Source organism: Prorops nasuta, unplaced genomic scaffold, assembly GCF_024137725.1.
Source record: "Prorops nasuta isolate Cenicafe-Biocafe unplaced genomic scaffold, Cenicafe_Pnas_1.2 PNAS00018, whole genome shotgun sequence".
NCBI lineage: Eukaryota > Metazoa > Arthropoda > Insecta > Hymenoptera > Bethylidae > Prorops > Prorops nasuta.
The window spans coordinates 5,039,515-5,063,109 of NW_027116815.1; the positions used below are offsets into that span (position 1 = coordinate 5,039,515).

A 23,595-nucleotide genomic window follows, 5' to 3' on the forward strand; every position below is an offset into this window, starting at 1 on the left:
GGGAAATGGGATAGGTATACACAAACACATACAATATGTATATGGTATAGCGTAGTATGGGTATAACGAAGATAGAGAGAGGAGAAGCTGAAGAAGAAGAAGAAGAGGCTGGCTGGGTCGGTGCGGTCTAGCCGAGGGTATGGAAACTGATCAAAGGCGCGGTGAGGCGGAGGCGGAGACGAAGACGGAGACGGGCTTGCCCGGAGAGTTCCAGCAGGCGAAAGGGGAAGGGCGGTGCGGGGTAAGATGAGGACGAGGAGAGGGGGAGAGGCGAGAGCAGCCCGAAACGATCAACATTCCACGGAGCCTGTATTAATTATACCGGGCTCTGATGATGCTGCGCGAGCACGACACCGCGAGAACCAGCATTCTTTCTACGCGTTTTCCACAGTCTCGAAGGATGCAGGACTCACTGAAAATCGCACTATTGACAAACATACCGATGCTGGCGAATTTATGAACGAATCGATGTAATGTATTTTGTAGAATATTATTATCATTATTATCAATTCTGATGAGCGCGCTAAAGAGCCTATATATATATATATATAAACCTACTAAAGATAAAAGAGGAAAAAGAGTAGCGTTTGATCGGATCGGGAAAGATTCGCAGATCGTTAATGCTGATCGCAATTGGAGAAGCACGGCATACGCAACGCGTGCTGCGTGAATGAAGTCTCACTGCCCGTGTAACCCGAACTGAAAGCCGCGCTGCAAAAGAAGGAGCTTTCTCTCCTCTCCGTCCTCTCTCTCTCTCCGCACTCTCTTCGTTCCTTATATTCACGCTGAGAGAGTTCGCATCTCTTCAGCCATGTATACGCTGCAGTATCTCACTCTCCACTTTCTTCTCCGAGCTCTCCTCTCCAATTGGCCTCTTACACCCGATGCCATTTTGCGGCCCCCGTCGCCGGTGTTACATCGCGCGTATGCGAGCCTCGCTCGTTCGCCATCTGCAACCGATGGTCGTTCGACGCATGGAAATTCCTCGTTCTTGCCACGTGCCCGCACCAATCAAAATCCTAAAGGTTAATCGCTAGGAAACTCTTCGGCACCAATAACGCTTCACCAAATTTCCACAAAGAAATTCCGTATTTTTCGTATAATGGGTTTAGTGTACCGGCGTGTATACTGCATGTATATAGTATGTATGTACCACGCTAGACTAGAGTCGAACAGAGAGAAATCCGGATGACGTTCCGAGTACAATAATAGCGTATCGGAAAGAGGATAAGCAAGGACAGTGATGGTGGTTGAAATCCTCCAACCCTGCTCTACGATATCCTCGACGGTCTATTTACCTGGAGTCTCTCGATGGTAATGACACGCGATAAGCGGAAAACTGCGAGTATACTCTGTACTGTATATATATATATATAATACTGTTGAGTATAGGATACGAGGTGGAGAGCTCGACTTTCCAAAAGCGATCGGACTGCCCGAGCGTGAATATGGAATGGTAGCGACACGACGTTGGGATTTGCACGCGAATGCATCTAGCTATACATGTGTATATACTGTATATATATATATATATATATATATGTATATTCGTGATCACCGTTGCTCTCGGGAATGCGGTCTGTGGATCGCGAGAGAAGGAGAGACGAATGAAAATAAGAGCTGGAAAGGAAGTGAGGAAGGAAGGAAGGAAGGAAGGAAGGAAGAGAAGGAAGGAAGGATAGAGAGAGAGAGAGAGAGAGAGAGAGAGAGAGGAATATGGAAAGAGGGAATATATAGCAGAGGATGAGGGGGGGGGGGAGCTTGATGGACCTGGATGAGATGGCTGATGAGAGAGAGAGAGGAGGAGGAGGACGGGAGAAAGGAAAGAGTCTTTTGCCAGCAGAAGGGCAGACGTAAACGGCAACAATTGCTGCGGGCGTTGCCACTCGAAAGTTCCTCTGCCTAATGCCAGATGTCAGACGGTGGTTAGAGTCATTACGGTCATCACTTTGTAGCGCGATACGAGCTTCGAGCGCTCCTTCCCTCTTCCCTCGATGATCCGATACACCGGTATCCTACATTACCGCTCTACATATGTATATACATATATATTACCTACCACCGCGAGAATCACCAGCGATACTTCCCGATTCGGTACAGATCGATCGTAATTCCAGCGCAGCCTCTTGTCGAAATGTGCGAAATGCACGCGAAATCCCGACTGCTGCAGCTGCGCGCACTCGAGAGAGAATTCCTCGCGCAAATTTCTACCTTCTCCCTGCAGTCTACCACGCACAAAGGATCGTTGCTTTTGGTGGAATGGATTCCCCGCTGTTCCACCATAAGGAAGCATAGCACAAAAGCTACTTTGCTTAACGATCCACCGAGCGCAGTCTCGAGGCATAATAGAGGAGGTCGGTCGAGGACAAATTGGAACTGTCCTCGCCTCGCGACCGAGCCGTAACGCCAATTAAAATAGACGCGTAGGTCAGAGTCTTCTCAGTCAGTGTATGTATATAGACGCTTTGTTTACACGCGCTCCTCCCCCCCTTCCAAGAAACTCGCTACTCTCGTCGATGTACGCGGACGGAGTACGCACGCGCGTACTATATACTGTATATGTTTATTGTTTTGGAGAATCACCGAACGCAGGTCGTCCTACTGTGCACTCGCCAGATGGCTCGTTTCGTCGAAATAACCACCGTGGCTTTTCATTAGCGATCCTCGATTCGAAAAATTCCACGAGAGAGCACGAGAATCCCGCAGAAGCCTCCGAAACTCGTTTCCATCGCGCGAGAGCCGCACGGTTGATTTCGCTTCTCGCGGGGCAATTTGCACGAGAGAAGGAAAGAGAAATATGGGGTGGGCAGCAAAGGGGTGGAGTCGGTACTGGGGGGATGGAGGCTGGCTCCGACGAGGGACGGAATAAGAACGAGAGGACCGACGGGAACGAAAAATCTGTAATTATTATAATTATAGCCGCGCGTGAACAACAATTATAAATCACCATTGAACTAGGCAGCGAAACGCCAATGAGATATACATTTCGACTGATGGGAATCCCATTAACATTTGGCCCATCCGCATAGATCCCATACAAGAACGCAGATTAGAATCTCCAATCCTGCTAATAATCGCTTCTTTTCCTTCTTTCTATTTTTATTCCTTCGCTTCTCGTACGCGTGTGTTTGTGCGTTCGCGCATGCGTTGTGTGTCTGCCCCCGTCGCGATCGACCGTTACTCCATGGACCGTTTGCTCGTTTTGTCAGAGATCGATAGGAGGGGGGGGGGGGGGGGGGGGAGGGGGAGAACACACTAACCCGGAGCGCAACTTGTTACAATTGGACTGAACTAGAGTTTACTAGAGTGCCGAGATGAAATCAGCATGAAAGAGTCTGCGGAGTGCAGGCTTGTCGTGGAACGAGCCGAATGATAGAACCAAACACACACACACGCACACTTGACCATGAAAGGACCGTTAGACACACGCGAGTTGGCGAAGAAAACTTACCTTGAGGAAGCAGTTCCCGACAGGAAAGTCCTCGCGGACAGTCGTGTTGTACAAGGGTTTCTCGAAGATGGGTTCGTTGTCGTTGAGATCGTGAACTGTCACTCGCACTGTTGCACTACTGCTGAGGGACGGTCTACCGGAATCCGTCGCCACGACGATGAACGTTGGTGCTGGATCCGCCTCGCAGTCCACGTGCGATATAGTCGTTATCAGACCGGAAACCTGGTCGATCGTGAACCACGTGCTGTTGAGTATGGAATACTTGATGGCGGAATTGGCACCTTCGTCCAGATCCGTAGCGGTCACTCGGAGAACGGAAGTCCCGGGCTCGGAAGCTTCCAGCAGGTGCGCCTCGTAATGGTCCCTTGTAAATTTCGGTGCATTGTCGTTAACATCGGTGACGATTAACTTGAAAGTGCGCACCGCTCGAAGCGGAGGTATACCGGCATCGGTAGCTTCCACGGACAGCTCGTACACCGGCTTTTCCTCCCTGTCGAGGGGTCTCTCCACGACCACGAGGTAAATGATGTTGTCCCTGGTGGCCAGGCCAAAGTGACCATCGCCCCCGGTCAAGGTCACCGTTGGATTGAAATATTCCGTTCTCGAATCCGGATCACTCACCGATATTCTCGCGACGAACTCACCCGGTTGTGCACTCTCACTGATCTTCGGCGTTGCGTCATCCGACAGGAAGATGACGGTGATCGCCGGCTGATTGTCATTGACATCCGTCACGCGCACGGACAGAAACGCACTGGCCTCCAGCGGTTGGACCCCTCGATCTCTGGCCACAATCACCAACTCGTGCCGTTCCTTCGACTCAAAGTCCAACGGTTTGTTCACAAACACCATCCCGCTCTCCGGATCTATCCTGAACATTTCCTCGCGGTCCGATTGTCTCCTGTTGATGGAATACTCGATCCTGCCGTTCCGAGCAGCATCGCTGTCGGTCGCGTTCACCTGCAGCACGGCGGTACCAACCGTAGCGTTCTCCGGGATGCTCGCGATGTACCTGCTCTGGTTGAATATCGGAGGATTGTCGTTAACATCCTGAACCGTCACGTTGACCAGTAATCTGGATTTGAGAGGAGGGCTTCCTCCGTCCGAGGCCTCTATCGTTAATTGGTACCGCGAGCGAGATTCCCGATCCAGGAGACCAGAATTTTGCAGGTCCAGGTAGAGCACGCCATCTCTGCCACGGTGCTGCGACAACCTGAAGACATCCCCATCGTTCCCGGAGATGATCTCGTAACGCTGAGTGGAGTACTGTCCAAGGTCCGGATCCTTGGCCGGTGGAAGAGCCCGTTTCGCGTCCTTCGGCGAATTCTCCGGGAACTCAACATCCACCTGCTGAACGGGAAAGGTCGGAGCGTTGTCGTTCTCGTCGAGGACCTTGACAACGACGCGCACGTTTTGCGGAAGAGCCACGAGGCTGTAGGAAGGCCTGCTCTCCCTGTCCAACGGGACTCTGGTTTTAATCTCCCCCGTTGCAGCGTCCACCATGAGATCAGCCTCGACGGCCGATCCCGGTACCGACACTATGATGTAAGGTGGACTGTCCGCGTCGATGAAGCCCACTCTGGTCCCAGGAGGAGCATTCTCCGATACCTCCAGGTACCGGACCAGCTCGCTCCTCGTGTCCAGGACCAATCCCAGGATCAGGGACAGGAGCAAAAATCGCACCGGCCACATCCTGGGATTCCTCCGCGCTCTCCACTACTACCTGCTCACCACGTTCATCCCTCGGAAACACCGGGAGGCCTTGTATCTCCAAACACCTGCGCGCTCTCTTTTACGATCCTCCTTCTCCTGTTTTTTTTTCCTTCCTTTTTTCTCCGTCTTCCCTTTTCCCTCCCCTTTCACCTTTTACTACTTTCTTCAAATTTCCTCGTACAACCACACCCCCGGTGCGTTCAATCTTCCTACCACCGTTCGGAAACCGCCGAAAAAAACACCAACACGTTTATTTTCACCCACGTTTACACCAAGCACCGTCAGCACTGTGATTACTTTTCCCAAGCTCCTCTCCTCCGCTTTTCCACCTAAATATTCACGCAGGCCTCGCGCAGCGGCTCCTCGTAAATGCGCGAGTTTCCCAGTCCGCCGTTCAGAAACATTCCAACGGAGCAGAGATTCCTTCGAGTAGCCAGACGAGCGTACTCCGCACGATACACTCTTTCTCCCGGTCGCTCGCTAGCCTGCTCGCACTCGCAGCCTCCTCTTCTTCTCCTTTCTCCTCCTCCTCCTCCTCCTCCTCTTCTTCTTTTTCCTCTACGTCTCCCCTTCCTCTTCCTCAGCAGGCTCTTCCTCCTTTCTCTCCTCGCTACGCTCTCTCCCTCCACCTTTTCGGATAACAGCCAAGTCTTCCCTATCCGTTAAAGCTGCTATCTACTGTACTCACTGTCACTGGACTATCTGCGCCGCGAGATATCGTATACATTCCTCGCGTTAGATCCTGGCGATAAGGGACCGATCAACACGACCGGTCGCGAACCCGATGATAACGCTTCGTGTCACACGTGCTCCTAGCCGGTCCATCTCGCGAAACGAGCCCTGCACACGGCCAGTCCACTTCTTTTTTCACCCTCTATCGCAGGATCCTCCCTCTCCCATACAACGATATCTTTCCACATGCGAGCTAACAGCAAAGTGCTAGCTGCCTCGCAACCGACGTCATCCTCCTCCCATCGATTCTCTCTTCAGGATCGTCGATCAGTCCTGGGGAGAGCTTAAGCATCGACCGCGTCAAGGACCAGTTAGACCAGAAACAAGACGGGTCTTTACCTCGCTAATCCAAAAACGTATCCTTCCTCTTCTTGCGGCCACTACGGACCATTCGAGGTCTTCCTTCGCTCGTAACCAACGCGACACGTGAATCCCTGTCACTGTAAACACGCCTGGTAGCCGACGGGAATCGTAAACACGGCCTCCTGAGGGACCAGGACTTCCAATCTATGTATATATATATATATATGTTTATATATACATATACGTACACGCGCACTCTTCAGATAATACACTCTTACACTCCTGTCCGTGCTGGCTCGCCAACTTTTAACTGTTCGTTCGCTCGTGTTCGATCGATCGATCCTTGTGGTTCGCCCTGAGGAATCCCCTGGAGTTATCCGATGCACCGTTCACCATCGAAAAGTCCCGGAGGACCCGTACGACTCGTCGAGACAATTCGACGATGAGTTTGAGCTACAACACGAGGTGTCGCGTTCTTCGGCAAGCTAGCGTCCGTTCCGCGCGGCTTCGAGGTAAGGCATGCACTGACATGGCGGCACCTGCAAGGCCTACCCTTCCCCCCGACGACTCGATCGACTCGCTTGCCTCGGTCAGGGGAACCGCTGGACCCAAGTCAGCCATCTTGGAGTGGGGGGCAGCGGGCCCGACCACGGTACCGGGCCCCCGACATTCAGACCCGGCGAACGTGCCTGTAGTGGTTCGTACCTTCTCCTGCCAGCGCCTCCAACTATAGCAAATTTTCAACTATAGTATAGCCAACTCACTACTCCCCCTCCCCTCCCTCTCACACTCCCTCTCTCTATCTATATTCACCTATCTCTCTCGCTCCACTCGCTCACCTACCAACACTAGATACATTTTTCTTAGTCGCTCCTGTTTCGCAGTCTTTCCTGCTAGATACCATCCTCCCTCCTCTTCCTCATTCACCACCTTCGATCCTCGCGTTTCGAAAATTTTCGTATCTCCGTATATACTATACTATATATCCTCCTTGTCCGTATCACGATAGATTTTCTTATTCGACCGCGCTTGGTCAGTTTTCTAACTCTTTTGCCTTCCCCCCCCCCCCCTCCTCTAAATCTCACAGCTTATACCCATTGCCTCGTATCTCTTCCTCGTCTCTCTCCACATACCAACTTCGTTAATCTTTCCCGCTCGCACGTCGGTGCTTCCCATTTCTTTCGCTCCTTCTCATACCAGTTTCTCCTTCCTCCACCACCAAGCCGTTTACCTTCTTTGCTCGCTCCCATCTTTCTCCGCTAGCATCTATATCTCTCTCTCTCTCTCCCTCCCTCCTCTCCCTCCTATAGAGCAGACTGTGTGTGCTCTTGCCTCGCTGCCACAGCTTGCCTGCTCGTGTCTGCCTACCTACCTGGGCACCAGGTATGTGTGTGCAGAACTCACTTACCATCCGCACTGCATTGCTCCCTCCATACTTTTCCTCGTGCATCGCTCGACTCTTAGTAATCCGTAGAGTTCCTTTCGCGGTAGCGCCATACCGTGTCCAATGCTCTGAAATCATTTTCGTAACGCGAGGCGACACGCGTACGGTGCCCAACAACGGTAACGTCTCTCTCCTATATATATATATATATATATATATATATATATACCATTCGCGGAAATCTTTCTTCGACACGAACCAACCACGTGCTCTCAACTTCGTGCACTATTCGCAACTACGCGCATTTGTGTAGACGCCTTAATTAAAATTGCGACTAAATTCAATCGCGAGATTTTTTGGACAATTAACTCACCTGTATAAGAATAAATAGCTTGGCGAGATGGAAAATCGGAAGGTAAGATTATAACAGATCTGCGTAGATCCATTACTCTCGGTAGGGAAAGGATCTCTGTATATAGCGATCACTAGAAGAAGAGAATACAGGATAGTATGATACATATAGAGTAGGAGTAGATCAATTTGGTCCCCTAGAACAGCTCGCGCAGGACAATGCAAAAGAGACGGTGCATCATCGAGGAGCTTTCTTATATTGTTCGGTGAAGCATAGCGCAGCTGCATGGAAGAGGCAAGGGCTGACCAGATCATTCACAGGTGCTTCGCAGGAGGCACCGCCAACATGACTCGCTTGTGTCTCCTCATCGTGCACTCCTCCTCTTTCTCTTTCCTTCACCCCTCCACCTCGCCCCACCACTCCCCTCATCGTATTCTCACCTAGGGCCTGCATTTCTTCCTATAAGATTACGCAACGCCATCTTCTTGCCACGGTTACACCGAGTCCTCTGGAGTCTGGTGTCAATATTAAACACCAATTCCTTCAAACTCCTGCAGACTTTATCTTCAATGAAGATCACGCTGTCACTGGTCATCATTAATCATAGCAAAGTGACGGGTATGATGGAATTGAATCGACTCGATGCTTCTCAGTCGCCTTACAGCTACGTTCTCTGTACGATAGGCGTAAACCGTAGACTATTTACTCGTCTGTTGGGAAAGTTTCCAAAGGGAGAAAAATTGGTGAATTTTTTTGTAACAGCAAAGACCTTAGGACGCGGATCATTCTCACGATCAACAACGATCACTCTCAGACGTAACGAGTAAAAATCACAGAGAGAAACCAGTACTTTTCTTCATCATCGTCTTCCTCCTCTTCTTCATCTTCATAACGAAAAACGATTTCGGGGTAAAAGTGCGATCGTCACCGCGGCGGATCTTAGCGGTGGCGGCGAAGTTCGTTTCGACGAAATTTTTCTGGCGTTCACCAATTTTGTGGTGGCACGTACGGTCGCTAAGGGAAAATTATAGAGTCGATGGATAAAGAAGAAGGAAAGAGAGGGATAGAGAGTGGTAAAGGACGAAGACGAGGGGGCGTAGGGCCTGGACCTGTGGGACAGGTATAAGAGAGAGGAGAGACGAAACTGAGGAGAACAGCAAGAACGCGATAATCTGCGTCCAAAGAAAGCAAAGAGTTCACGCTGCTAACTCTCTCGTCATTAAGCGAAATGATTGCTAGCGAGGACCACCTACGCCCGAGAAAACCAAGGACGCCACTTCTCCAAGGACACTGTGCAACTTCTCTCATTCGTCTCTCCTCTTTTCACTAAGATTTTCACGTTTCTGGAGCGCTTCTCGCTCTCCAATTAAAATACAGAAATTTCGTCTCACAATTCTGGCACATATACCAGCATGCTAAATATATACGTATTAAGTAAACACTAATGCATCCAGATAAAGAAAGGTTTTATTAGAGTATATACATTGTAGGTATTATAACAACCGCTTGTTTTGTTAAGTTTGCTTGGAAATGTTACACCCAACGATATAATGGCTGGAGAAGAAAAACAATGAGAGTGAAATTTGAAGCGAGGCGATGAAGAGGACAGCGAAAAGAAGGCAGATGACCAAGAGTGATCCGCGGACCTTATTAGGTCTCCCTGGTCCCTTAGCTTCATCCGCGTTTAAACCGTCATAGCTGCACGTAACCGTCTACTGATTATATGGATTCGGCGATGATTTCTGATGATGCTCCCGACCCTCGAAATGGTAAATGGTAAAATAATACAGTGTCGTCTTCTAGGCAGAGCCTCTTGGAACCCATAAGCCGGTTCGTTAGCGAGGCCTTGGCACGAGACACCCTGTCATTATGCGGCTGGCCCCATCAACCCTACCAGTACCCAATTTTCAAGCCCCACCATGCTTTCTTCCCCATCCTATTTCTCATCTTCTTTTCTCCCCTTATCTCGCTTCTTCCACTCTGATCATCTCTTCGTCTTCTTTTCTTTCCTCCCTTCTCTTATCTCGCTTCTTTCGATCACTGCTCGTGACCTTCCTCTTGCAATCCAAGATGACCTTTGGCAATTAACTCGTACACGGCAATTAAACTTATTAGCCTAATTCCTCCAGGGGTTAAGGTAGCTCGAAGAATCCTTTCCCAAGGAATGTCCCACGTTTTACGAGGTCCGATGCAGGTAAAGAGAATGATTAAATGGCGCGATTGCGAAAATTAAAGTTGCCTCAAGGATTCGAAGCCGAAATTTCAGATGAAACTCGTAATTCGATCATGCTCGTCTGGTCTGGTCCGATCAGTTCATGCCGCCGTCAGTCGTGCGAATTTCACGCGTTGCACTTGTTATTCAGTAAGCTGTAACTGATTTCGAAATATATGTAAATGCATTTGATACAACGATTCTTGCGAAAGGAAAGTATTTCATATTCCTTTCCCCATTAACTTTTTACACTTGCGAATCTTCAATCTTCTAAAATTACTTGTTTTTTTGTGAAATTACCAAAATTACTCACCACTTAATTCAGCTGTTAAATTCGGTACATATTAAAGGTTTTGGTAACAGATCAATTTATTTAGCCTTGTATAAATTACTTATCAGCAATTGTTTATGTAAGACATATTTTATTCATTGATAGATTTTGGTTTTTTATAAGTACTATGATAGTAAAAAATATGACCTTAGACTGCTTTTGGCCTGATGTTACGTTTCAATGAATTTCATCTGTAAGTTCCAAATTTCACTTTCGCGAAGTGGTATACGTGCGATAAACATTCACCCATTGTCACGCGCGACCTTCAAACTTTTCTACCACCCAATGGAATTTCGGAAAAATATAAAAACTAAAACTTTTTGATGTCAGATCATACTTGCCATTTCAGCCTTACTCGACCAATACTTAAAAATTAACACTAATAGAAACAATTTGGTTCCAGAGTTTTTTCTATTTTATTATAAAAAAAATACTTTAAAAAAAATATTTACAATCTTTGTTACAACCTTAAGTTTATATTAGGCCAGTATTGAGGCTTTGCCATATCCTTATGTCTATCTAATGTTGCTTGCAAAGCAGTTTCCATTCCTAAAATTCTAGCACTTGCATCTCCATACAATAACTTTGCACCTTGATTTCTTGCTCGGATTGATGCAGCTGTACCCTCAAAAGTCTGCGACTCTTCTGCTTCAGTATCCATTGAGCTTTCCAATTCCCTCTTCTCCTGTAATTCCATTTTGTGCCTAATGCTTTGTTCTAAAAATCTCATCATCTCTTCATCAACTTGAAATTCTAATTTTTCATCTTCATCTTCATTCTCATAACTTTGATTCACATTTAAATCTGATTCAGTTTCATTATGCGCCTTATGCGTGGAACAAGATGCTATTTCCTTCAATTTATTTTTAAGAGTTTTATTTTCAAATTCTAAAGCCATACAACGTGATTTCCACCATGCCACATTATGCCTAACAAAATTTGTATTATAGATTTTTATGTTAAAGTGAATGAAAGGACTGTAATCTGAGTGACATCATACCTTTTTTGCCATTCTTGTGAAATAGAATAATTTTTCCAAAAAGTATCAGCTTGCATATTGCTATTTATCACTTTCTCTTTCTTCTCGTAAATTTTAGGACTTTCTGTGCAAAGTTTTCTACGTTTTGAAGTTTTAAGGCTTAACTTAACCTTCAAAGAATCTCTTTTGCCACGATGTCTCCTTCGTTTTCTGCCTAGTTTGACAGGTAGAAATTCCATAATAAGGATACCTCAACGTTAGAGGGCAAAGTTATTTTACAATTTTGCCAATAGCCTCATTGTTTGTTTTAATATTACACGATTGACAGTATTTACACAGTTTTTTGATGTATTGGTTGTATTACTTGTACTCACTACACAGACAACTTCAGATACTATCATATATTGTCTGCAGATGGCACCACTTTCCAGTAATAACTCTAATAAGGTATAAAATTTCCTTTTAAGCTGGTAGTTGGTATTGCTAACTAAACTTGAAAATTGAAATTTGCGAAATAGAAATAACGAGATATATATATATATGTATATATATATTAATTTTCTTTAGCATTAGAAAAAGGACAAATTGTAAGTAGACGGAATTAAATAAAAACCCATAGATGTCTAAATGCATTTTTTTAATATAAGCATATTGTCTGGATCACTGAAGGGTTTAACTATACATTTTTATTTATGTACAATTGCAACGATTCCTTAGGATATAATTCAGCCAAAGTGGGTAAAAAAACTATCCTGTTTATTGAATAAATATAATATTATATAGTTAATATATACGCTAACAAGAGGAGGTCATGATATGTTCCTTCTTCATTTCAATGAAACTTATAGTACCTGCACTTCACATATGTAGAACAGATATTAAAAAAATTTTAACACACACCTTTCTTTCTTTCCCAAAAAATAATGATTAAATATATATAGTTTCTTCATAAGCTATGTGTGTTGCTGTTGTAACAGCCATTAATATAAATGACTTATGAAAAAGCTACAGATATTCAATCATCATTTATTCGAAAATGCGCACGCGTAAAAAAGTTGCATTTAAAAATTTTGTTTACAAAATCTATTTTATGATACGTACCATTAGTACCAGAAACTCCATCGAAAATGATGAGCGACAGGTCTTGACCTCCCCTTATAAGTACATTTTTATTGCAACTCGTCTAATTTTAAGTACTAACAATATAAGGCTTTTGCACGTATTTAGCATTGGCAGAATCGCGCAAAATTATTTGTAAGGTAGAGGCAGCACCGCAATCACTAAGAGTTCATGTTAATACGAAAAATTCTATTTTAAAATTGACACTGCTGAGGCTACTTCTCGCTAGCGTATCATTAATAATTTACTGATCGCTAAAACTAATCTCTATCATAAATAATTGATTTCCAGTACTTTTTTCGAGAACTTCAGCATTAAATATAAGTAAAATTATAATTTTTGAAATAATCCTGGCGATTATGGCGGCGCTGAATGAGGTGGTTGTCAGCTTTGACTGTTGTAATTCTGTTTTTCATCCGTGAAATATGATACAGAAACCACATCTCCGCCAACATTAATTAGGCACTGGCCCTAAAAATTGAAGTCACTCATTAGTATGCAATATTTCACGTAAGAAGAATAATGTGGAGAAAAAGCGTATACCTGATTCTTATGAGGGCTGTGAAAGAGCACGCATTGAGTCATGAAAAAGGAAAGCATAGCATTTCCGCCTAACGCGGTTATATGTGCTCGAACAATTGCCAAAACTTCCATTATGAAACTATGAGTGAATCCACTCAGGCCACCATTCTATAATATAAAATATTATACTCAATTTATTGTATTAAAAAGGGTAACAGTGTACATTACCTCTCGAATAGACGTGCTTTCTCGGATAAAGAAGAAATTGAAATTTCCTAAATATCGTTCGATTCTTCCACCAGGCAAATAAGATAAAGGTGTAATATCTACGCCATAACGCTCCTTCAGAGGAACGTGCCTATACCTGTGCGCGGTATGAATTTTCGATCGTAATGGCGAAAGTGGTCGAGGCTTTTGAATGGAAGTAATTAACGCCGACATTTTTTCAGGCGCAGATGCTTTCTCTTTTTTATCAGCTTTATCTGAATTATTCTCACTATCTTGTTGATCATCGTCAAGACTAAATATCATATCAGTATCATCCGTCTTCTTAGTGGTGTCTTTGTTCTCTTTGAGAAAGGCTTTCTTTGGCTTTGATTTATTTATTTTCAGGGGCTCGCCCAGGCCGAGCGCCATCCCAACAACAGAAAGTTGAATTTCATCAGGTTCGGGAAGGGCTACTTTGAATTGTAAATCACAAAGTGCACAGGGTACCATTCTTCTCAGCTTGAAATACACGGTCTAAAAACACGATAATTCAGGATATTGCTAGACAAGATTAATTACTCAGTTATTTACCTGAAGTAATCTAGCAAAGTATTTCGATGGCATAGATGCAAACTGTCCACCAGGAATTTTCGTCCTGGAGACTTGAGTAAACATTTGTAGGTTCCTGACAATTTCCATATCTTCCAATCCAGGTATAGTTTGTGTATTGACTACGTGAAAATCAGTCGGTGGCCTTTCGTCCATTAATAAATATATCCTGTCCATATCCTCAATATCATCCACTTCCAGAACACAGGCGTCTCTAGTCCCAATTCCAAGATCTAATTCTGGCAAATCTTCATCAGACTCGTCCGTATCTGACATGGCAGAACGACCATTTTCAGTATCCTAGCAAAAAAGTAAAATCATAAATTATGAACGACTTTTGATTAAAGGTAAAAAAATGTATCTATTGGATTTTAGTAATTACTCCGTTAGGTTTAAGCTGATAAAAATCCCTGTTTCTTTTTACAGTTTCGACAAGTGCTTTTTTGATGTCATTCAGCTGCTCTTCGTTATGCCAAGAATTTCCAGACGCGATTTGTGGTATTGTAGGTGCAGGCAAAGCAGTTAAGAATACTGCAGTGCCAACTGCCATTCCTACCATCAACCTTTCTCCAATGGACACTTGAACTTTAAGACCAAATATAGCATTCATTCCTTTTACCTTGAGCTTATTTAATAGCAAGCTATGCAATTCGTATTCTAAAAATGGTAAACAGTCCGAAATCTCTTTGGCATTCAGCTCTCCCCTCAAATCGCGTTTACACTTACAGACTGTCGCTTGAATAAAACTACCTCTACCAGTAATTGGTATATTCTCTGGTAATTCAATCGTGGTAAATATGACATCGGGAACCTTGGCACGTTTACATATGGCACATTTTGAAACATTAACTCTAAAAGGTACATTAGAATTACTATAAGGAAGATGGCACAGAGTACACCCTAATTGGTTTTGAGCATAAGATTCTTGATCGTTATTCTCTGAGCAGTTTTTTATTTTTCCAACTGGATGGATTTGCTGTCCAGTTGCGGTACCAGCAGTATCATTTTTCTCCTCTTTGATTGTCGTTGCTTTCGTATCCGACGTTGTTAATTGCTGAAGTCTACCGACCAAAGCTACATCCTGTTCTTGACCCGAACTATGAAGATTGATCACCGCGGCTGTACCCGATGCGTTCAACACACAAACGTCATCACTGCAAAAATTTCAATGAAACGTTTGCCTTCACTCATTATTCTTTCTCGTTAAGTTTATGCATGCGTATAATTACCATATGCTAGTTTCCTCTTTGTATCCTACAACCACGTTACAAGCCAAAGCTCTGGCATGAGATCTTACTTCCATTCTAATTTCTGTCCACCAAGAATCACGACCCTCTGGTTCCTCCATGTTACTAATTCTTTCCAATAATTTTACAGATCTGGAGCTGACAAGTCCACCTAAGAAAAATTATGAAAAATTCAGCAACAGTTCATGAAGAAAAAAGGATGGAAAACAGTTGAATCTTTCGTACGACCTATGTGTACCAGAAATCCTGGTGGATAGTGCTGCATGGTAATAAATGGGTATTCCAGCATTTCTAACGCATCCTGGTTCATAGTCCTCACAACGGCAATCGATGGTTTTAAGAATCCACCAACGGATCTGTCACTTCCTGCTAAAGAATTACCTAAGATGGCAAATCACCGAGGAATAATCTTTCATCGAGTATGGAAAAATTCATAAGTTTAGCTGAACAAAATACCTTTAGGAGTTACACTCAAATCCGAATCGCTGGATCTTCTGTGCAAAGAGAGCGCTGGTCTTGTGGCTGGAGAATGGACGAGTTTCGTGGTCAAACTCGAAGGTACATTGGTCAATGGACACGAAGGACTCAAAGACATCTCGTCCTGCAGCCTAAGATTGGGAGAAGGAGGGGGCACACACGAGTTGTCAGTAATGTTAGCAATGTTAGTAGTTTTAGTAATATTAGCTAAATCTGACTCCTTCAAATTAGAGCTGCTAATGCTCCTTTGCACCGAGGCTTTTTGAACGAGCAAACTAGAGGATTTAGTCGCTTCTACTTCCAAACTATTCAATTCTATGTCTTCGTTGTTACATGATAAATCTCTGCTCGGGTCAGCCGTTAAAGTTTTCACGGCAGTTTTCGAAAAATCTTGCTGATTATTAGAATTACTGCAAAGTGTGGCGTTAATGGAGGATACAGGAATTGGGTTATTGTGATGATGATGGTGGTGATGATGGTGATGATGGTGATGATGATTGTGTCGGTTAAGACTTTCCATTGAATTAGTGGGAGAGCAGCTTTTAAGATGCGCACGATGCTCTTTCATCAATAAATTTTCTGGTACCGCATCTGCGGCAGGAACGTTTAACCTTGAATCGTTGTTATAAACATGTTTTTCCGGAGATTTTGACCTTGACTTTCTTAAATGAGAATGAGATCGTTTGACATCTGGCGACGGTGTGTAATTTCTCATTAAGCGTTTCTCCCTTTTGTTTCTCATAGATCTGCTTCTACCATGCTGAATCATCATTTTTGAATCTATTAGTTTGATCAAATCCAGCATAGAAATTCGTCTATATTCGTTTTCCTGCCAGCTTGTACCAGGTTTTTCAATAACGATCATTCCATCGTACGATAAACTATTTTCCGACGAAACAGAGTCAATTGGAGTCTCTTCTTCCGTTTCATTTTCTAATTTCGTCTGAATCGATTCGTCGTTTATTGTTATCGCCACTGAGACTACCGGATCTTCGGGTAATTTTATATCCTCGTTGTTCTGACATTCAGAATTATTAATGGCCGGTGACAAATTTTCGTTGGGAATAGGTGACCCTTTATAAATTACAGTATCTGACCTTTCAACTTTTTTCTTGGATCCTCCGTCATACAATATGAAGCTTTTATCCTCATCACTACTCGATTGCGTTATCAAAGAAGCAGTTTCCTCCACATAAAGCTCATTGGTACACTCCGAAACCTTCGACTCAATTAACGATACTTTCTTATCAATTTCCACAACTTCCTCAACTTTATCAAACTCTTTTCTGGTAGATTCGTCTAACGGTGAAAATTGAAATTCATCGATGATTTCTAACGGAGTGCTTGTAGCGATAGGCGGACTGTTTTCATCAGGTTTTGCTTCCAATTCATTCTCGATAGGTGTTAAATCAACCGAAATTTCATTCTTCTCAATATTTTCATTAGAATCTAAAAGCTGCTTGATATTTTCTTTCTTCTCTTTTGCTCCTTCTATTCGGTACAGAAAGTCAAAATCTAAATCAGAAGATGTTTGATCCGTGGATGGGCTTGTCTCAGCATCAAATAAGTGTTTCTTATGATGAAGGAATAAACTGTTTTTAGCTTTGTACGGCTTTTTTGGTATTGGTGAAATTATTCTTGACGACGAAGATAAAGGAATATTACGTGATTTTCCTGAATCGTTTTTATTTAAAATAGGAAGAGCTAACTCCATGGTCGGGGACTCGATAAGAGGCAAAGAATCGTCTAGGATATTATAATTCGTACTTGACTCGGAAGGATCATCATCTTCGGATGTCGAGGTATCGCTTTCTGACGAAGAAATCATGGGAATACCAGCAGTATTTTTTATAATTTTTTGCTCAATTTTCGGTGATGTACTGACTTTCTCCAGCGTATTAACTTTGGACCCTTCTTTTGCATATTCGTCGTTACTGCTGTAATGGTCAATGTCTGGTCCTGAATGAGAATCATTGTCGTTACTTTTGTCTATAAAATTAACTGGAGAAGGAGTTGGAGTTTCACGATCCTCGGTTACACTATCCAACAGAATATTATTATGAATTGATCTAATTAACAATGATGCCATTCCTTCGCCAGTAGTTCTTCTGTGTGTAAATCGTTTCTTTCTCGTTGCTTGGTACAAGCTAATGACAGAGGATCTTGTGGATTCAGAACCACCGATTGACCACGTACTGGAATTAATACTGTCTGCGTCACTTTCTTCATCCAACGAATCAGTCTTATATTTGCTTTGATTCGTTTTTAAAGCAAGCATGTTTTGCTTAAGATTTCTCAATCTTCTAGAGATAATATTCGAACTAGGCTCTCCTCTCATGTCTTCTAACGCTAGCATAGATTTTAACGGTGATTCATCAATTAACGCGTCAGACAAGGATAAACTCGAGCCACCAGCTGTCCTCAAATTACTCTGAGATCTACTCACTTGTGTTTGGAACGACTTTTTATTCATTTCTTGATGTTTAACGTTTTCATATTCAAGCACTTTCATTTTCGTTGACCGATGGTGAATTCTTCGATCATAACTGGGAAATTTACTTCCTACTCGTGTTTTTTGCATCATTGCAAAACTTGAACTGGGACTTTCTGAGGGTGATTGAGGAATTAACGACACACTTTCGTCAGTTTCTGCCTGTGTTTTAATTTGTGAGCAAAATCCGAATGCAACTCTATACAGAATTCATGCAGGTAGGGAAGATAAAAATTTCGCATCAATTTAATCTTCTCGTTCACCGACTAATAATAATTGCTATAGAGTTCTTTCATGGTAAATGTTGATAAATCATAGTTCATACTTACTCATCGCTTAACAGGTTATCCTGCGAAAGATTATCATGCAGTTTTATTAGTGTAACCGCTGTACCTATTCCTCTTGCTACTATGCCAGGCTCTCCTTCAAAATCAAAGTTCTGTAAATAGCTTAAAAATAAAAATTACACATTAAAGCCTATTTTAATCCTTTTATAATACATACAATTTTAGTTACAATTTAACTTACCCAATAACAGCATTTCCACCAAGATCTAAGGCTTTCAGACCCATTTTTCTTTGAACTTCTCCGCTTAACTTAAAAAATAATGTTTGTCGAGCTTCATTTGAAGCTCTAGGTGTCCTAATCTTATCAATCCATTTATATTCAGGATCATCGCCAACAACTAATTCTTCAACAAACCCATGTATTACTTGAACATGGTATCCATATGGTACATTTGGAGCTAAACAAATTTATAGTACATAACTTACTAGTGTAAAATAATTCATTTTCTTTTTATAAAATAAACTTACAATAAAAAAACTGAACTCCACAAGAAGATTGTCTGAATTTATTGAAATCAGAAAATAATTCTACCTTTACAATTATATTTACTTCACCTCGAATACCATGCATAGTATCATAAACAGGAATCCAGCCAGCCATTACTGAGCCTTAAAATTATTATTACAATTTGATTTAATTCATCATAAGGGTAACTTAATTAAACAATTATTTACCTCCTTGAGAGCCAGTACTTGTATTCATTGCAGCTTCCAAAGTCCATATATTTTTTACAGGAGGAGGAACACCAGGTAAGAGTAACGGATTTAAATTTATATAAACCTTTCCTATGGCATCATTTGCCGAATAAGTATCATGATCCATGAGCCTTATTTGAAGAGGCTCATCTTGTAATTCAGCATCATCAACCTCAAACCTGTACCATTCAGAGTTCCATTGGGGATTTAAAGATTTCCTACATACATCTGTTTTATAAGTTGTATTGCCAAATTTTAGTTCAACATAAGCATCTGTAGTATCACCAGAACGGTCCATTACTGGCAGGTTACGACCTGCCAGTACTTTTACCTTTATCTTGCCAGGCATTATTATTCAGTTATTTATAGAAATACCTGCAAATAAAAAATCATAATACACTGAGTTGTTTTAAGATTAAACAATTTCATAAAAACTATATGCAAAATTTGAGCTTACAAAATAAATTTAAAGGTTAGAAATGTAAGGTAGAAATAACTTTTTAAAATAATTGTAAAATACTTAAATTGTCCATTATTAATGTAATTAAATTACTTTATTTAATGAACACAGAAATACCAAAGATACATTCAGTATTACAGGATGAAAGAAACTAAATAAACGGAGATTATGGGTTATAAGTAAGGTAAAACACAAATTGTCAAACAAAATAAGATTATATATTAAAATAATATTTACATTGATTTAATAGTCATTAGTAATACAGGACAAAAATCTAAAACAAAAATTAGATACTTTTAAGTAATAAATTAACTTTGCAATAATACTCATTTACTCACCAATGATTAACAACATTCTTTCTCTTTTTCTTAAAATATAACAAGACATTTAAGATATTACAGCTATTATCTTGTAATGAGCGGATCTTTCAAAGTAGTATATTGTGTAAACCTTTCGAAACTGTTCTATTTAAATAAATATGAATGTATACATAAACATATATTGCAGACATTATACACATTTAAATCCGCAAACTCCAATTTGGTCTGTCCACCAATAGGCCTTACTCCATATACAGGTAGAGAACTAGAGAGAGCGCAATTTGTCCCAAAGTTTATTTCTTGACAGCCGGATATGACGTAAAACTCTAGTTATATTCTATAGTTAAAACAAGGAATAACAGGAAGTTGATTACCGACGTTGGAGGAAAAGCAACGCCGTCAAAAATGATTTTTATCATAAAACTATTTTAACGAGAGACATAAGTCTGTCCATTTGCAACTCTTCCTTTTTTATTTTGAAAGACCAAAACTGGAAAGAAATTCATTATTAATTAATTGCTAAAAACATGTTGTACTACGCTTGAAATAAGAACAGAAAGTGTCATGTATAAAGAGATTGGAAAAATAAATTTAAAAAATTCTTACACTTACACCCGAAGTGAAATAATTGATATATTAACGCTTGTGTCTCGTCGTAGGATTTCAAAATTATTTCTTATTCGTAGTGGATATTAATTACTATTCTTATTAGTCCTCATGTTAAACTTCTGCGAGTTAGGAAATTATTAAAACGACATTGCACTCATTGCAGCACTGCAGATACTTTAAGGTTTACTGTCTTACCTACTGCTGTTCAATAGAAAAGCGCCTGACCGACTCTCTGTTCTGATGATAAGATACTGAGATGGGTATATTAAACACAGAGGGACATGTGCTGCGGTGCAGCAGATGAGATGAAGCCCACTGTATACATCAGATATTTCTTAGATTTTTCTTTATTCTACTTTAATTCACAAAAAAGATTAATTTATCTTTATATTAAACTCCTTCTTATTTAACAAATATATAATATTTCATATATACAAAATTTTTGTTAAATTTTTACGCTGTAACTATCACAATGACTGTGGTGAATCAGACTGAAAAAAAGAAAGGTTAAAAATATTAATAAAGGGTCGTTAAATATTTTAACAGCTTATGTAAAAAACTTATTACCGTCAAAGATTAATCACTTAAGCATTAAACACTTTCCTTGTGAGAACAGACGCGCAATATTTGCCCTCCAAGGAGTTTGGTTGGGTTTACATTGTCGTTTTCTCGTAATATATTTAGGACAGTAAACAGAGGTGGATCTTTACTAAATTGGTTAGGCCTTCCCGATGAGTGCAACTAGATTTGGGTTTTTCTCTATGTGACACCAATGTGCGCACACAAAGTTCGTAGCGGACAAATAGCAGAGCGAAAACTACTCGCAACGTGAGATTGTTTTGTTTTCCTTTGGAACGTTGCCAAGGAGTTTTCCCGTAAGACATCGGATGAGCCCAGTGAGCCCCAGTGTCGCAAATAAAAAAAGAAGCTGGAGATTTCTTTGAGCCAGTTCTCCGAACTCGAGCTTCCCGGTAACGACGAAAACGGCACGCGGCACGATTATTTCTGCACGATTACATTGAATAGTAAGCCGATCTATTTTCAAAGACCCAGTTTTTTAATCGGCCGTTGAGCATTCGCTGAATCGAGTGAGATAAACAAAGGTCTTCTCTGGCGTCTGTCGACTCTGTCCGACAAGCGTAGAACGATCCAGATACACATAAACGTATATTGAAAACGGGAATGAGAAGTGTAGATAAAAATGTGTTAATAAGGCTATATTATGAAAATTACTCGATCAGTGTCTTTTTGCGTCAGCGAGCATTCTCGAGCCCTAAAACGCAAATAGCGACTAGGTAAATCATTTTTTTTTTGAGCTTCAACAGTGACCGAGCGATGCATCGGTCACGTTTTGCTGATTGGGGATTCTCACTTTCCGTAAGGAATTTTCAATGTTCCCCGGCCGTTGTGAGAGGGTACGTGACAAAGAGTGCGTCAAAGCAGACGCAATATCAGTTGGCGCGTTGCAATTCCAATGAGATGCGAATAGTTAATTTTAGACGCTATTGACACTGACCGCTTTTTCTTTTTCTATATCGATCTATCGGGTCAAAAGAAAGCTTGTTTATCTGTCTTCGTAGTACGTGTCGTTATGCACATATTTGCTAACCCTTTCCCCTTGAATCATCTCCATACTCACTACGACAATCAAAAACGTCTCGCGCGAGCTTGTAAACAGGAGACGCGAAAGTGCGCGACGCAATCATAAAAATGCATGTCTCGATATTCAGACCGTATATATTTTACATTCTGACTTGTTTACGGATTGAAAAAAACGATTTCGCTTGCTACGATGAAACGGAGCGATCCTGCTCAACTCGAAATCACACCGTAGTCCCTCAAATACTCTGATCTTTCTTGAAAGTTTTCCAAGCTCTTCAAGGTGATAATTCGTATTTTACACAGAAAATCATTCTCATTATCAACAACCATGCAACATGTTTAGAGGAATCTCGTATAATTTTCCATTGTGTTTGATAGCCAAAGACTAAAAACGATGGAAACTTTCTGATCCGCCGTACATTTCATTAACACTATTTATTTGTTTAACAGCGAAATTTTATTATTATGATAAATTATCCAATTTTACAATGTAAACAAGGAGAAATGTTGCGCAATTGTTTTGCTCTAGCAGTTGCTTACCTGTTTTCCATTATGCTTGTGGATATCAGGTTTTATTTAATGACAAGCCAGCAATGGGTCAATAACAAAGGCAACGTTACGGTTAACGAGCTGTTTGGTAGTTTCGAGCGATGAATCATACTTGAAAGAGACGCGTGGTCGCCCTACGAACGACACGCGTTAAACTGCGCTTGTGTGCTCGAAACTGATAAACAATCATACAGCAACAACACCTTTAGATACATCGGATTATTTAGGCAGAATAGAAAACTTCGATCCGACAGGTATTATTCTTGACAAAACAGACGGTTTGCTGATAAGAAATGACTTACGGATATGCAATGCCCCGATAACGTTCAATTTATTTGATTCCGATTAACAAATAGCTCCATAGTTTTTCAATGTAATGTTTTTAACCGTGTGGGAAAATTTCCGTTGAGATACAATGAACGGGGACAGTAAATAAATACCGATGAGTAAACCTTTTGCCTATTTGGCAAGAAGCTCCGAGTCTTGAAATTTGATTCGTGTCGTACATTCAGGCTTACGTGAAAATCTGTTTCGCTAAATGAGATAAGTTGGAAAAGTAGGAAAGAGGAAAGTGTATACATGCCAAAAAGCCATTTCGCCGAATACCGAACAGCGTTAAAAACACAGAGCTGCCAATTTCCCGAAAATGTGAAATATCGTTTTCGGTGGGTGCAATGAGCCTGAAAATGATGACGCAAATAATAGCTGCTACGATAGGTAAACTTTCTGCGAATTTCCTTGCTTCCTCTGTTTTTTATATAAATAAAGCACGAAGCGCGCGGAAGCGCTGCGTCGCTGGGAGGAACCGAGTGAAAATAACTAAATTTGCACGCTTGGAAAGATTGCGTGCTGCACTCTAGCTTGAAAACGATCATTGCGTATA

The 23,595-nt window shown here is 41.9% G+C and overlaps 3 protein-coding genes across 4 annotated transcripts in view; all 3 read right to left on the reverse strand.

The window, feature by feature from the left end:
* The window catches only part of ds (dachsous cadherin-related 1), a 184,125-nt gene extending 179,156 nt beyond the window's left edge, over positions 1–4,969 (reverse strand). The window contains exon 1 of the mRNA XM_066738056.1: positions 3,452–4,969. Within this exon, the coding sequence (XP_066594153.1) occupies positions 3,452–4,954 (1,503 nt within the window). The 5' untranslated portion in view covers positions 4,955–4,969. The remainder of the gene's footprint in view (positions 1–3,451) is intronic.
* A 4,431-nt stretch (positions 4,970–9,400) lies between these two features.
* LOC136779969 (uncharacterized protein F10E9.5) lies at positions 9,401–11,817 on the reverse strand. The gene is made up of 3 exons (XM_066737961.1): positions 11,479–11,817; positions 10,461–11,407; positions 9,401–10,308 (listed from the first exon to the last, which is right to left on the reverse strand). The coding sequence occupies exons 1-2, from the start codon at positions 11,694–11,696 to the stop codon at positions 10,939–10,941; spliced, it is 687 nt and encodes a 228-aa protein (XP_066594058.1). The 5' UTR covers positions 11,697–11,817; the 3' UTR covers positions 9,401–10,308; positions 10,461–10,938.
* A 262-nt stretch (positions 11,818–12,079) lies between these two features.
* Positions 12,080–22,387, reverse strand: LOC136780027 (C2 domain-containing protein 5). 2 transcript variants are annotated; one of them, XM_066738058.1, is made up of 17 exons: positions 21,129–22,387; positions 20,757–21,052; positions 20,565–20,680; positions 19,971–20,442; positions 19,870–19,906; positions 19,152–19,547; positions 18,945–19,085; positions 18,658–18,874; positions 18,459–18,578; positions 15,618–18,328; positions 15,390–15,530; positions 15,144–15,312; positions 14,297–15,068; positions 13,897–14,214; positions 13,327–13,839; positions 13,120–13,266; positions 12,080–13,047 (listed from the first exon to the last, which is right to left on the reverse strand). In XM_066738058.1, the coding sequence occupies exons 6-17, from the start codon at positions 19,519–19,521 to the stop codon at positions 12,961–12,963; spliced, it is 5,706 nt and encodes a 1,901-aa protein (XP_066594155.1). In that variant the 5' UTR covers positions 19,522–19,547; positions 19,870–19,906; positions 19,971–20,442; positions 20,565–20,680; positions 20,757–21,052; positions 21,129–22,387; the 3' UTR covers positions 12,080–12,960. The 2 variants fall into 2 exon arrangements, with proteins under 2 accessions (XP_066594155.1, XP_066594154.1); XM_066738057.1 differs by having other exon boundaries at positions 15,390–15,542.
* Positions 22,388–23,595: the final 1,208 nt, after the last annotated feature.

Coding starts and splice junctions, on each gene's coding strand:
- LOC136779969 (XM_066737961.1), bottom strand. CDS start 11,696: ATGGAATTTCTACCTGTCAAACTAGGCAGAAAACGAAGGAGACATCGT. Junction 11,408..11,478: donor TCACAAGAATGGCAAAAAAG/GTATGATGTCAC, acceptor AAATTTTGTTAG/GCATAATGTGGCATGGTGGA.
- LOC136780027 (XM_066738057.1), bottom strand. CDS start 19,521: ATGCCTGGCAAGATAAAGGTAAAAGTACTGGCAGGTCGTAACCTGCCA. Junction 18,875..18,944: donor TGGAGTTCAGTTTTTTTATT/GTAAGTTTATTT, acceptor AAATTTGTTTAG/CTCCAAATGTACCATATGGA. Junction 13,267..13,326: donor AAAGCACGTCTATTCGAGAG/GTAATGTACACT, acceptor TTTATATTATAG/AATGGTGGCCTGAGTGGATT.